General features: G+C 43.3%; 1 protein-coding gene and 1 non-coding gene across 4 annotated transcripts in view; both read right to left on the bottom strand.

The window, feature by feature from the left end:
* Window positions 1–6,801: 6,801 nt before the first annotated feature.
* nfybb (nuclear transcription factor Y, beta b) overlaps window positions 6,802–13,464 on the bottom strand; it is a 19,537-nt gene continuing 12,874 nt past the window's right edge. For 2 of the 3 annotated variants that reach the window (XM_064989896.1, XM_064989897.1), the window contains exons 4-7: window positions 12,321–12,575; window positions 12,099–12,177; window positions 8,622–8,701; window positions 6,802–8,245 (exon numbers count right to left, since the gene is read on the bottom strand). In XM_064989896.1, the coding sequence (XP_064845968.1) occupies window positions 8,213–8,245; window positions 8,622–8,701; window positions 12,099–12,177; window positions 12,321–12,575 (447 nt within the window). In that variant the 3' untranslated portion in view covers window positions 6,802–8,212. The remainder of the gene's footprint in view (window positions 8,246–8,621; window positions 8,702–12,098; window positions 12,178–12,320; window positions 12,576–13,464) is intronic. The other variant, XM_064989898.1, reaches the window with a different exon arrangement.
* On the bottom strand, window positions 8,453–8,565 carry LOC135557004 (small nucleolar RNA SNORD67). The gene has a single exon (XR_010458131.1). It is a non-coding gene; the product is annotated as a small nucleolar RNA SNORD67 (small nucleolar RNA).

The following is a 13,464-nucleotide window of genomic DNA, read 5'->3' as shown; positions in this document are numbered from 1 at the left end:
GCCTTCCGTCTGACGTCGTTTCCGACAGAGGCCCGCAGTTCACGTCTCAATTTTGGAGGGAGTTTTGCCGTTTGATTGGGGCTTCCGTCAGTCTCTCGTCCGGCTTTCATCCCCAGTCTAACGGTCAAGCCGAACGGGCCAATCAGACTGTTGGTCGCATTTTACGCAGTCTTTCTTTTCGTAACCCTGCGTCTTGGTCAGAACAGCTCCCTGGGCAGAGTACGCCCACAACTCGCTTCCCTCGTCTGCTACCGGTCTATCTCCTTTTCAGAGTAGCCTCGGGTACCAGCCTCCGCTGTTCTCATCTCAGCTCGCCGAGTCCTGCGTCCCCTCCGCTCAGGCTTTTGTCCAGCGTTGCGAGCGCACCTGGAAGGGGGTCAGGTCGGCACTTTGCCGTAATAGGGCGCAGACTGTGAGGGCCGCTAATAAGCGTAGGACCAAGAGTCCTAGATATTGTTGCGGTCAGAGAGTATGGCTCTCCACTCAGAACCTTCCCCTTAAGACAGCTTCTCGCAAGTTGGCCCCGCGGTTCATTGGTCCGTTCCGTATTTCCCAGGTCATTAATCCTGTCGCAGTGCGACTTCTTCTCCGCGCTATCTTCGTCGCGTTCACCCGGTCTTCCATGTCTCCTGTGTTAAGCCCGTTCTTCGCGCCCCCGCTCGTCCCCCCCATCCTTGTCGAGGGCGCACCCATCTACAGGGTTCGTAAGATTTTGGACATGCGCCCTCGGGGCCGTGGTCATCAGTACCTAGTGGATTGGGAGGGGTACGGTCCTGAGGAGAGGAGTTGGGTTCCCTCTCGGGACGTGCTGGACCGTTCGCTGATCGATGATTTCCTCCGTTGCCGCCAGGTTTCCTCCTCGAGTGCGCCAGGAGGCGCTCGGTGAGTGGGGGGGGGTACTGTCATGTCTTGTTATGTCTGTTCCTGTCCTTTCTCTTCACTCTGTCTCTCTCTGCTGGTCTTTTTAGGTTACCTTCTCTGTCTCTCATTCTTCAGCTGTTCTACATCTCCCCTAACTAGCTCATTCACTCTTTCACACCTGTTCTCTCTTCCCCCTCTGATTAGGTCTCTATTTCTCTCTCTGTTCCTGCTACTTTCAGTGTCTGATTCTTGTTTGTGTTTTTGATGCCAGAAGCAAGCTGTCGTCTCGTTTGCTTCCACCTTGTCCTATCCTGTCGGAGTCTGCCTGGCAGGTGCATCCTGCACTATACTACGTTCTTTTTGTTCCATTGTCAACGTTGGAAGAGGATTTATGCCATTCCTGTTTTTCATTAAAGAACTCTGTTTTCTGTTAAAACCGCTTTTGGGTCTTCACTCAAGTACATAACACTTATGGTCAATCTTCCAACGATCTGCCTACAAATACGTCACAATGCTGCAGACACCTTGGGGAAACGACAGAAAGGGCAGACTCATTCCTCTTGCGTTCACAGCCATATAAGGAGATCATGAAAGACAGAGCCTCAAAAATCCTTGTCATTTCCTGGATGCCAAGTCATCTTGGTTTTGCCTGAAGCTCACGTTAAAGGGCACGCACAGAGAAGATATTTGTATTTCTGGACACGTCAGAGTGTTTTCTTTCGAACAGTAGCAATTATATGCATAGTCGAGCATCTTTTTGTGACAAAATATCTTGTTTAAAACGGGAACGTTTTTCTTCCAAAAATGAAATAGCGCCACCATAAGTGTAAGAGGTTAACAGACCGAGGATTGCAATGAAACCATGACTAGATAAACGTACATTTAGTGTGAGTAATTACATCGAATGTTTCGTTGAAAGTTGAAGGATACGTAGTTCATGACACAAGCCGTTTACAAAATTGGACCTTTTGTATTGCCAAAAGAAGAAGACTTTTTTGACGCTAATGCTTGGTTGGAAAATGCTAGTAATACTTGTGTGTGCGGCCCGCTGTCGTCAGATTATCGTGTGGTATGCTTTCTGCGAAAATAATTTTTGAAATCTGACACAGCGGTTGGATTAAGAAGAAGTTACGCTTTTAAATGATGTTAAGATACATGTATTTACAAGAACGTTTAATATTACGAAATGGTGTATTTAGAATCTACGCTAACGTCCCACCTAGCCTAGAGAAGTTAATGGATTTCGCCTTTTGAGATGTCTCGCTGAAAATTTCTTACTCTTTCAAATGACTGCTCGACTTGTTGACTACTCGATCCACAGAGCAGACATTGTGGGCGAGGTTAGGAATGCAGTGTTGCACGTGTAGCGCAAAATTTTATGTGGCGTCATCACGTCATGTACCTACGTTATATAGGTATGCACGTCAGCTTTGACATCGGTTTTGCACATCGCCATTAAATTAAACATCGGGCCGATACCGATGTTGGCATTTTTATCTCATTTCAGCCGATTCCGATATGTTCACCGATATATTGTGCATCCTTAATTCAGATGCAAACCTCAAAATGGAGAAGTGTAGACAAACGGAGATACAGTTGTGGTTCTACAGTCTTTAATGTCACAACATAAAATGCAGGTAGACATGAGGCAGGGTTCCTACACCTTCTTAAACATCAAATTCAAGGACTTTCCAGGCCCAATTCACTCAAAACGAAACATGGCATAGTTTGAAACACAGATCAAGGTTAATTAACTATTGTTACAACACTGACAATTTTTATAATGAAAACTTGCAGGATTTACAGAAGCTCACAAACAACAATTAAAGAGAGAGGCTTGAATGTGTGAACACGTCTAAATTGTGCTGTGTTACAGTGATGGCAGACTACGTGGTCTCTTGCCTTCTCTATCACAGCAAAATAATATATTGGGTAAGTTGAGCAACAGACTTATTTACGAGTTGAAGAGTTAAGTAACTTAGTTTATTTCTTTGGCACCAGCTTAACACCACAAAACATGTTGCAGAGCAAAAACATGACCTTTTTTTCCACGAACATGACCAAATGAATAGATAAACAAAAACACATGACCATAAATAAAATGTTTTGCAACAATAAAAGATTATATGAAAATAAATTGGATCAAAATTAACAAAACATTTCCCCAACCATTGTCTTCTGGGGTTGTTGGCATTTTTGGTTCATTAGCTTTATAAAAATGTTTTTTTATTTTTTATGTAGTGTTATGCCCTTTCTCAAACTGTTAAAACAGTGCTCAACACTTGCTTTTTGCTGCTATGCCCCTTCATCTGCTTTTCAGGTAATTCACTTTTACGTTTAGTGTTTCTATTTCAGCTATTTGTGCTCTTATCTTTACCACCCTTTCTCAAGCTATTGGACTTGGCAATAAAAGTGAGGTTGCCTGTGCACTCTACTTTTGAGTGCAAATTTGTCTGCTGAGGTCGAGAGCATTTATGTCATCGGTCAGTCTTCTAATCTTCCCTTTAAGTTCATCTATTTAATCTATAAGTTCTTTCCTCCTGTTTTTTTGCTCATCCATTCTTCTGTCTCTGTTCTTCTTGATGTCACGTACCTCTATCAGCAGAGGTCTGTCAATGCACACATTATGTATGCCACCCACAGCTCTTATATGGTCAACTATACATCTCTGTGCTACATATGAATCTTCTTTCAAGTTCTCCACTTCAATCTGCCGATTGGTGGAGAATTCACTCCCTACTGAGACTTGTCCATGTGACAGTAAGAGGCGTTAGAGGAAAGTCTCCGTAGATTTCTGAGCTCTTTGTCCTTTGTCCTTGGACTCATCTAAAAATGTGTCCACGCTCTCTTGGGCAGGATCAACGTTTACAAACTGAGTGTTTGGGCTTGGACAATGTCATCAATAAAATGTGAGTACTGTCAAATGATGTCATCGCAATCTTCTTCCTTCACCCGATGACAACTTACAAGGTAGGTGAAGGCCTCAATGGAGATCTCAATGAGTTTGTTAAAAGTTGTGAGCATACACTTCTTGCAAACGATTTTGAAGTCCATCAATGTTTCTGTCCAATTTTCTTTCCTGCATTCAAGTCTCACAATTCTTCGAGTAACAAAGCCGAAGTCGATGTGATTGGACGACTGGCTCACCTCAACATCAAGAAGTTTTTGAGGGGTCTTCACTTCTTTCATGAGGTCTGGCTTTAGGAATCTGCTCATCAAGCTCTTAAGCAGCTTGAACAAGTCTGTAGAGAAAAATGGCACCATGGGCTTCAAATCAAATGTATTTGTCACATACACATGGTTAGCAGATGTTAATGCGAGTGTAGCGAAATGCTTGTGCTTCTAGTTCCGACAAAGCAGTAATAACCAACGAGTAATCTAACCTAACAATTCCACAACTACTACCTTATACACACAAGTGTAAAGGGATAAAGAATATGTACATAAAGATATATGAATGAGTGATGGTACAGACCGGCATAGGCAAGATGCAGTAGATACATATAAGAGTGCAGTATATACATATGAGATGAGTAATTTAGGGTATATAAACAAAGTGGCATAGTTTAAAGTGGCTAGTGATACATATATTACATAAAGATGCTGTAGCTGATAGAGTACACTATATATATATACATATGAGATGAGTAATGTAGGGTATGTAAACATTATATTAAGTAGCATTGTTTAAAGAGGCTAATGATATAATTTCCATCAATTCCCATTATTAAAGTGGCTGGATTTGAGTCAGTGTGTTGGCAGCAGCCACTCAATGTTAGTGGTGGCTGTTTAACATTCTGATGGCCTTGAGATAGAAGCTGTTTTTCAGTCTCTCGGTCCCTGCTTTGATGCACCTGTACTGACCTCGCCTTCTGGATGATAGCAGGGTGAACAAGCAGTGGCTCGGGTGGTTGTTGTCCTTGATGATCTTTATGGCCTTCCTGTGACATCGGGTGGTGTAGGTGTCCTGGAGGGCAGGTAGTTTGCCCCTGGTGATGCGTTGTGCAGACCTCACTACCCTCTGGAGAGCCTTACGCTTGTGGGCGGAACAGTTGCCGTACCAAGCGGTGATACAACCCGACAGGATGCTCTCGATTGTGCATCTGTAGAAGTTTGTGAGTGCTTTTGGTGACAAGCCAAAATTCTTCAGCCTCCTGAGGTTGAAGAGGCGCTGCTGCGCCTTCTTCATGATGCTGTCTGTGTGAGTGGACCAATTCAGTTTGTCCGTGATGTGTACGCCGAGGAACTTAAAACTTGCTACCCTCTCCACTACTGTCCCCTCGATGTGGATAGGGGGGTGCTCCCTCTGCTGTTTCCTGAAGTCCACAATCATCTCCTTTGTTTTGTTGACGTTGAGTGTGAGGTTATTTTCCTGACACCACACTCTGAGGGCCCTCACCTCCTCCCTGTAGGCCGTCTCATCGTTGTTGGTAATCAAGCCTACCACTGTAGTGTCGTCCGTAAACTTGATGATTGAGTTATAGGCGTGCATGGCCACGCAGTCGTGGGTGAACAGGAAGTACATGAGAGGGCTCAGAACGCACCCTTGTGGGGCCCCAGTGTTAAGGATCAGTGGGGTGGAGATGTTGTTACCTACCCTCACCACCTAGGGGCGGCCCGTCAGGAAGTCCAGTACCCAGTTGCACAGGGCAGGGTCGAGATCCAGGGTCTGGAGCTTGATGACGAGTTTGGAGGGTACTATGGTGTTAAATGCTGAGCTGTAGTCGATGAACAGCATTCGCACATAGGTATTCGTCTTGTCCAGATGGATTAGGGCAGTATGCAGTGTGGTTGAGACAAGTATCCTTGCACAACACAACTTAAGGGAAGGACACATGGCTGTCATCACTCAAAATATACTCCCCCCGCAAACCACAAAGAACATCCTGCTCTCGGTCCTGTTCTCAGCAGATTCTCACAGCACAAACAAGTTTAGAGTGCCAAACTGTTTCACTGACATTCGTCTTTGCACGCAGTCCTGTCAAAGCAGGAATCACCGTAGCCCAAGACAGTAACCACCTGTTCCCCTTATCTCACGCTTCCTTGAAACAGACATATCATAGCACGTACACTCACACTCCACTCCCCTCTACTGGTCGGGTGCCTAGAGCAGAGGACTCTGCTGTGCACCGATGGGGCTCCTGCTTTGGCTAGAGCAAGCCCGCCTCCAACTCTTCAGGACCAGTCGGAAGACGACAAGAGGAGAATACACCTACATTATTCTGTGTACATATTCCGCTGCAAACTCTGTTTAAGCAGCCTTTTCAGTTGACTCCTTACTGAGTCATATGTTTAGGTCCGTGCACGTTTAACTGCAGGACAAGATATGACTTTAATAAACTGCCTTTTTGCTACACTTGATTCCACTTTGTCGAGCGTCGTTGATTTGGTCTCCCTCTCCAGTATTTGAACACCAACACCAACCACAAAGAGACGGAATAATCTAGCTAACTAAGTAACGTTTAGTTACAAAGTATGGTTGTTGTATTCCTTTCTACATGTTACCAGGGGTAGGACTTTTAACTTCGAGTGCCATCCTGTGTGATGCTCGAGCAACATGGCTTGTCACAGTTGCTTTTGCCCATAGCGTGAACTTTTATTAATTTTATGCAGGCTCTGCATCGGTCCATATGGATGTCCCGTGGATCTTTAACAAGCCAGTCTTTGTAAATGTCTTTGGTGAGCCACGAGTCCCGGAATTTACATTTTCCAGGCATAGCTGAAGGTTCACTTAACGTTAGATTTCTCGCTTGCTTGCCGCTGTTTCACCTGGATCATTCGACTTCAATCACTCATGCACGCACGTGACTGTCGTACTTTCTAGGCACGTGACACTGGCAAGTCATGACACTCGGGCAGTGTCTTAAGTGGTGCTGTATTATTACAAGGGTGGAGAGATTAGGGTAAAAACATTAGAAAAAAACTAAATGGAGACTGGCATCACGCTTACATTTTTATTAAAAGGACCAACAGAATAACTTTACAGAAATTATAAAATAGTTAAATAATTGCATGCCACTTACAATTGTTTACAACAGAGTTTAGAGTACAGATGTCAACATTCAACTACTTTCGTTTTTATTGCTTTACAAGGTTGTCAAAGAGGTCACCAATTCCCTAGACAGACATTTCAGCTTATGTTCATCCCCCCATTCCGTCCCCCTCATAAAACAAAGATTGTAGTGATAGACAACATGGAGGGGGAAAAAAGGGTAACACTTTATTTGGATAGTCCATCTGTAGATGCTCTAGAGACTATCAGTAACATTTCAAATATCTACTAACCCTAATCTTAACCCTTACCTTTGCAAGCTGTTACTTATCAACCATGTGTGTTGTTACCCTCTGTAGTATAGTGATGGACACGGTTATTCCAATAACTGAACGGACGTTAGAATTTGATTACTTTGAAAGTATTAATTTTTGATAAAGAAAATCGGCACAACAAAAGTTAAAGGTTTGGTCTAAAATGAACATTGTTACATAGCCTACAAGGATTTTAATAAACACGTTTTATGACAGTTAATAGTGCATCCCATAAAAAAGACACACTGGTAGCCAACGTGAAGCTTGTTGTTATTGTTGTTGGTCAATCAAAGAGGCGCTACAGTCAGAGGCTCTGTGTAGCAAGAGAAGTGGGAGTTTTATAATCAATGCAAAATGGAATTAACATCACGGAATTAAGTTGGCTAAATGAAGAGTCCGCTACAACGAGCAACCATCAGGTAGGCTGTGGAATCTGAAAGGAGTTGTCGAGAATTAGCTTTGCTACTTGGATTATGGATTCAAGACAGGCACTACCAGATAGTATGATAGACAAGCATGTTGCTGCCATAGGTTATCTAACCTGCGTCAGTCTGTTTGGCTACTCTCGCTCTCCCGGCGTGCCACACAGACTGCCACAAACACACACCAGCCCTTGCCGCCCCAACAGGCTCTCGAGTCGCACGAGTAAGTCTCCATTGAAGTTTTAAAATATATTTTTCTTTAAGCATATTTATTTAGGCTATCCAGATATTATTTGAAAACTGAAATAATTTCAAATGCCTTCCCTGCTGTAGAGCATATGCAGATGGACAATACAGACTATCCAAATAAAGTGACTCTGAAAATCTTCAATTAACAAAAAAAGCCAAATAACTTGTCTCCAGATCGTCTCCTATTCAGTTATTTATCGTGACCAGAACATAAAACTGATTCTGATTCAAACCCACCTATGCAAGTTCTGCATACACTCCCCTCTCTTTCCATCTTCCCACCACTATCTTTTGACCTGAGTGTACAGTAATGCTGTAATCTCTTCCCCATTTCAAACGTGTTCCGATTGCAAACGGGGAATTCCGGAACCTACTCAAGAGAACTGGATCTGCTGCACTCCGGGAATCTGGAAGAGGGAAAGGAGGATACCTAGTCATTTGTACAGCTGAATGCTTTCAACCAAAATGTTTATTCTGCATTTTACCCAACCCCTCTGAATCAGAGGTCAAGGGGGGTTGCCAGCTGCAAGCCATGTTTAGACATTTATGATACGATTTATTGATTAATCATGGTTTAACAAGTCCCGGGGTGCACAGTTGTGTGTGCTTGTGGTGGTGAGTCAGATGGCCCCTGTGCACATGGTTGTGTCCCCAGAGAGGTGCGGGACGGGACGCCTGTGCCACTGCAACCAGCGCCCGCCTGATGGTGCAACTCATCACTCTCACGTGTTTGGTCTTAATGAGTACATGAAGCGTGGAGAGTAGACTCAGGAGCACGCTTACCTGTTGGTATGAGGTGGTGTAAACCATGACATTCTGTTGTTGTCCATCAGCAGTTATTATTCCTGCAGGCAACTGGTTCGCTGCAAAAGGAAACAGATTTATACTTCAGATTATGCAGTTACCAATTCCATGAAGTAACGTTCTGTCAATCACGGTTACCCACTGTTAGACATTAATCAAATACATTTTAAACAGTGTAAAGTATTGCATAAATTCTGATATGATAACATGAATAAGTATATTTCAAGCTAGAATCCAACAGGAGTGTACTGTTGGATTCTAGCTTGAAATATACTTATTCATGTTATCATATCAGAATTTATGCAGTGCTTTACATGTATAAGAAACATACAGTACCAATCAAAAGTTGACACCTACTCATTCAAGGGTTTTTCTTTATTTTTTACATTGTAGAATAGCGAAGACATCAAAACTATGAAATAACACACATTCAATCATGTAGTAACCAAAAATATGTTAAATCAAAACGTATTTTATATTTGAGATTCTTCAAAGTAGCCACCCTTTGCCTTGACAGCTTCGCAGACTCTTGCCATTCAACCAGCTTCACAAGGTAGTCACCTGGAATGCATTCCAATTAACAGGGGTGCCTTGATAAAAGTTAATTTGTGGAATTTCTTTCCTTCTTAATGCATTTGAGCCAATCAGTTGTGTTGTGACAAGGTAGGGGTTGTATACGTAACAAACTTACGTTACAAACCTTTTTGTTACGTTACAAACTTTTTTTTAATGTCCTTAATCTACACATAATGACAAAGCAAAAACAGGCTTTTAGAACAGGCTTTCCAAATTTAAAAAAAAATTAAATAATATGTATAGAAATATCACATTTACATAAGTATTTAGACCCTTTACTCAGTACTTTGTTGAAACACCTTTGGCAGCGATTACAGCCTTGAGTCTTCTTGGGTCTGACAATACAAGCTTGGCACACCTGTATTTGTGGAGTTTCTCCCATTCTTCTCTGCAGATCCTCTCAAGCTCTGTCAGGTTGGATGGGGAGCATCGCTGTCCCAAAGCCACTCCTGTGTTGTCTTGGCTGTGTGCTTGTTGTCCTGTTGGAAGGTGAACAGTTGCTCCAGTTTGATGTAATGAGAGCTCTGGAGCAGGTTTTCATCAAGGATCTCTGTACTTGCCTCCGTTCAACAACACTTCTCTGGTCTGAAAAGTCCTTTAGGTGCCTTTTGGCAAACTCCAAGAGGGCTGTCATGTGCCTTTTACTGAGGAGTGGCTTCCGTCTAGCCACTCTACCAAAAAAGCCTGACTGGTGGAGTGCTGCAGAGATGGTTGTCCTTCTAGTCTATAGTCGTGGCCAAAAGTACCATGAAATTGGGGAGAAAAAGGGGTATATATATATATATAAAAAAAGTTTGCTGCTTCTGTGTCTTTAGATATTTTTGTCAGATTTTACTATGGAATACTGAAGTATAACTACAAGCATTTCATAAGTGTCAAAGGCTTTTATTGACAATTACATGAAGTTGATGTGGCAGGGTAGCCTAGTGGTTAGAGCGTTGGACTAGTAACCGGAAGGTTGCGAGTTCAAACCCCCGAGCTGACAAGGTACAAATCTGTCGTTCTGCCCCTGATCAGGCAGTTAACCCACTGTTCCCAGGCCGTCATTGAATATAAGAATTTGTTCTTAACTGACTTGCCTGGTTAACTAAAGGTAAAATGTAAAAAAAAAAAGCAAAGAGTCAATATTTGTATTGTTGACCCTTCTTTTTCAAGACCTCTGCAATCTGCCCTGGCATGCTGTCAATCAACTTCTGGGCCACATCCTGACTTGCATAATCAATGCTTGGAGTTGGTCAGAATTTGTGGGTTTTTGTTTGTCCACCTGCCTCTTGAGGATTGACCACAAGTTCTCAATGGGATTAAGGTCTGGGGAGTTTCCTGGCTATGGATCCAAAATATAAATGTTTTGTTCCCTGAGCCACTTAGTTATCACTTTTGCCTTATTGCAAGGTGCTCCATCATGCTGGAAAAGGCATTGTTCGTCACCAAACTGGTCCTGGATGGTTGGGAGAAGTTGCTCTCGGAGGATGTGTTGGTACCATTCTTTATTGATGGCTGTGTTCTTAGGCAAAATTGTGAGTGAGCCCACTCTCTTGGCTGAGAAGCAACCCCACACATGAATGGTCTCAGGATGCTTTACTGTTGGCATGACACAGGACTAATGGTAGCGCTCACCTTGTCTTCTCCGGACAAGCTTTTTACAAGATGCCCCAAACAACCGGAAAGGGGATTCAGAGAAAATGACCAGTCCTCAGCAGTCCAATCCCTGTACCTTTTGCGGAATATCAGTTTGTCCCTGATGTTTTTTTCTGGAGAGAAGCGGCTTCTTTGCTGCCATTCTAGACACCAGGACACCCTCCAAAAGTCGTTGCCTCACTGTGAGCGCAGATGCACTCACACCTGCCTGCTGCCATTCCTGAGCAAGCTCTGTACTGGTGGTGCCCCGTTCCCGCAGATGAATCAACTTTAGGAGACGGTCCTGGCGCTTGTTGGAATTTCTTGGGTGCTTATGACAAAGTCACACAAGACAAGTTTGTATCAGTGAAAAATACTAGCATATAACAATGGATAATTTTTTAAGTAAAAAACAGCATAGTATGTCTAATTAAACAGCACAGTACGTAATTAATTTCCTCCATATATAGCAAGTATTTCAAGCTAGAATCCAACAAAAGTAATAAAATGTGGAAAAGGGGAAGGGGTCTGAATACTTTTCAAATGCACTGTATTATTGTTGAATATGAATGTCCCTGAGGGAGGCAAAGTGCAACAGTCGAGTTTCAGTTCTTGATTAGGCAGGCCAGTTGCTACGGAACCAGGACTATGGGTTCTAGGGAATAGGGATGAGGAACTCAACTCGATTGAAGGTCAACAGATGAAGAGAGAAGATACTGCTGGAAGGGGGCCCACATCGAAGAACATCTGATTACAGTCCTATCGCACACATACATACTCACTTCCACGAGGGTCCTAGAGTTAGGCAGGGCCATAACACCAGTAAGAGGAACCTACTGTGGTTCTAACTAACACCAAAGAAGGGCATGTTCTCTTGGACATGCAAGGTCCTTCCGCCTAGTCGGAAGGTATAAAGACGTGTTTGTGTGACTTGTATGTTGTCTTTGCAGCTGTATGACCCAGTGGTTGTATAAACTTGGTTTGAGCTTTTTTTATTCGTCCATGAGTTTTTACTGTTTGTTGAAAACTTAACAATCCTCAGGGTAAGAAATTGCCTGGGGCCCAGTGGTGGAGAACTGCAGTAAATAAGGCCATCATGGCAACTAGACCATAAACTAGCTGATGATCCTGTAACATGAATAACAAAAGAGTACATGTATGCATTCAGCACCTCTCATCTAGGCCTAATCCTAGAGCTTTTAACGGTGTTGGGGGATAACAGCAAATGTTAATGAATTCTATTGGGATTGAGACCCCACTTACCGAAGCTGTCGTCTGTGAGTTCTTCTCCGAGTCCCTCTGTTACAGATATGCCGCCGATTCCCTTCTCCCCTTTCATTGCCTACAGATAGAGAGACACATTGAGAACTGGTTAGGGTTATGAATTGGGCTGTATTTCCACCTAGAAAAGACACAGCGATAACAAGACCTTTGTGTTTGAGCCAAGGCCCAAGCATAGTGCATAGCATAAGAACTCATACACACCAGTCTGGAGAGCATGGCATGAGCTATGGCACTTGGCGCACACAGACTTCCTCTCACCTCTCGGAACTTCTGTAGGTAGAGTTTGAGTGGCTCCACGTACATGTCGAAGCCCAGGGTGGACATGGCAAACAGGATGTCCTCTCCATTGATGGTCTTCCTTTTCTCTTGATGACAGCGCTCACTGGCCTCCGACGTGATGAAGCTGATGAACTCGCTCACACACTCCTGAACACACTCCTTGGCATCTTTCGCTATCTGGACAGGATTAATAGGGGAAGAGGGATTTAGGTCAACATGCAGCCAAAGGTTGATGTGGATACTACATTCAGGGCCAGTTTCCTGGACACAGATTAAGCCCAGTCCTGAACTAAAAAGCATGGTCATTGGAGAATCTCCGGAAAGTGTGTCGGGGAAATCTAACTCAGTGTTCACATATAAATCAATATTAGGCTTTACAATAATACAAAAATACTTATTTAAAAAAATACCTATTTAAAATGACAAAGCAGTATTTTGTGTTGGGGTTTGTCATATCTGTGTCTGTTGATGGATTTGGTAAAAAAAACAGATGGCCCGGTCAACCCGTCCTGTGCAATTTATCAGGCATTGAAGCTGTGCTTTGGGTGGGAAAATACTGAACTAAAGTTGGCAGCAAACCTTTGAGATGTTTACCACCTGTAACTAGGGAGTACCAAGAGTTTCAAGGACATGTTGCCTACTGTATGAAGTAGAATCCACAGTAACTGGAAGGGTGAGTATTATCAGTGTGACTGGTTGATGGACAAGAAATGGACAATAAACCCTTTGTGTTTGGGCTAAGGCAGAGGATAAATACATCAACACTGGCAAATATTCAGTCTTGAAAGATGATACAAATGCAGTGCGTCCTTGGTGACCTGAAAGACGCTTCTGTGCTTATCAAATGGAGCATTTCCATACAGGATTTACCCCAGCGTTTTACCTAAAAGGCTCAGACTTTTCTGTTTCCATCTACGCGGGCCGGCTCCCGTGTCTCACTGAGCCATGGCTCCGGCTGACCTGCTTTCACTTGGCTCTAAAGGCAGGCCACTGGTACTAGGGCTGGGTGGTATACTGTATTTTATGATATACCGGTATTGATGCAGGGACTGGTTTGAGTTTTTAC

Source organism: Oncorhynchus masou, chromosome 15 (assembly GCF_036934945.1).
Source record: "Oncorhynchus masou masou isolate Uvic2021 chromosome 15, UVic_Omas_1.1, whole genome shotgun sequence".
NCBI lineage: Eukaryota > Metazoa > Chordata > Actinopteri > Salmoniformes > Salmonidae > Oncorhynchus > Oncorhynchus masou.
This window is presented reverse-complemented; position numbering and strand designations above follow the sequence as displayed.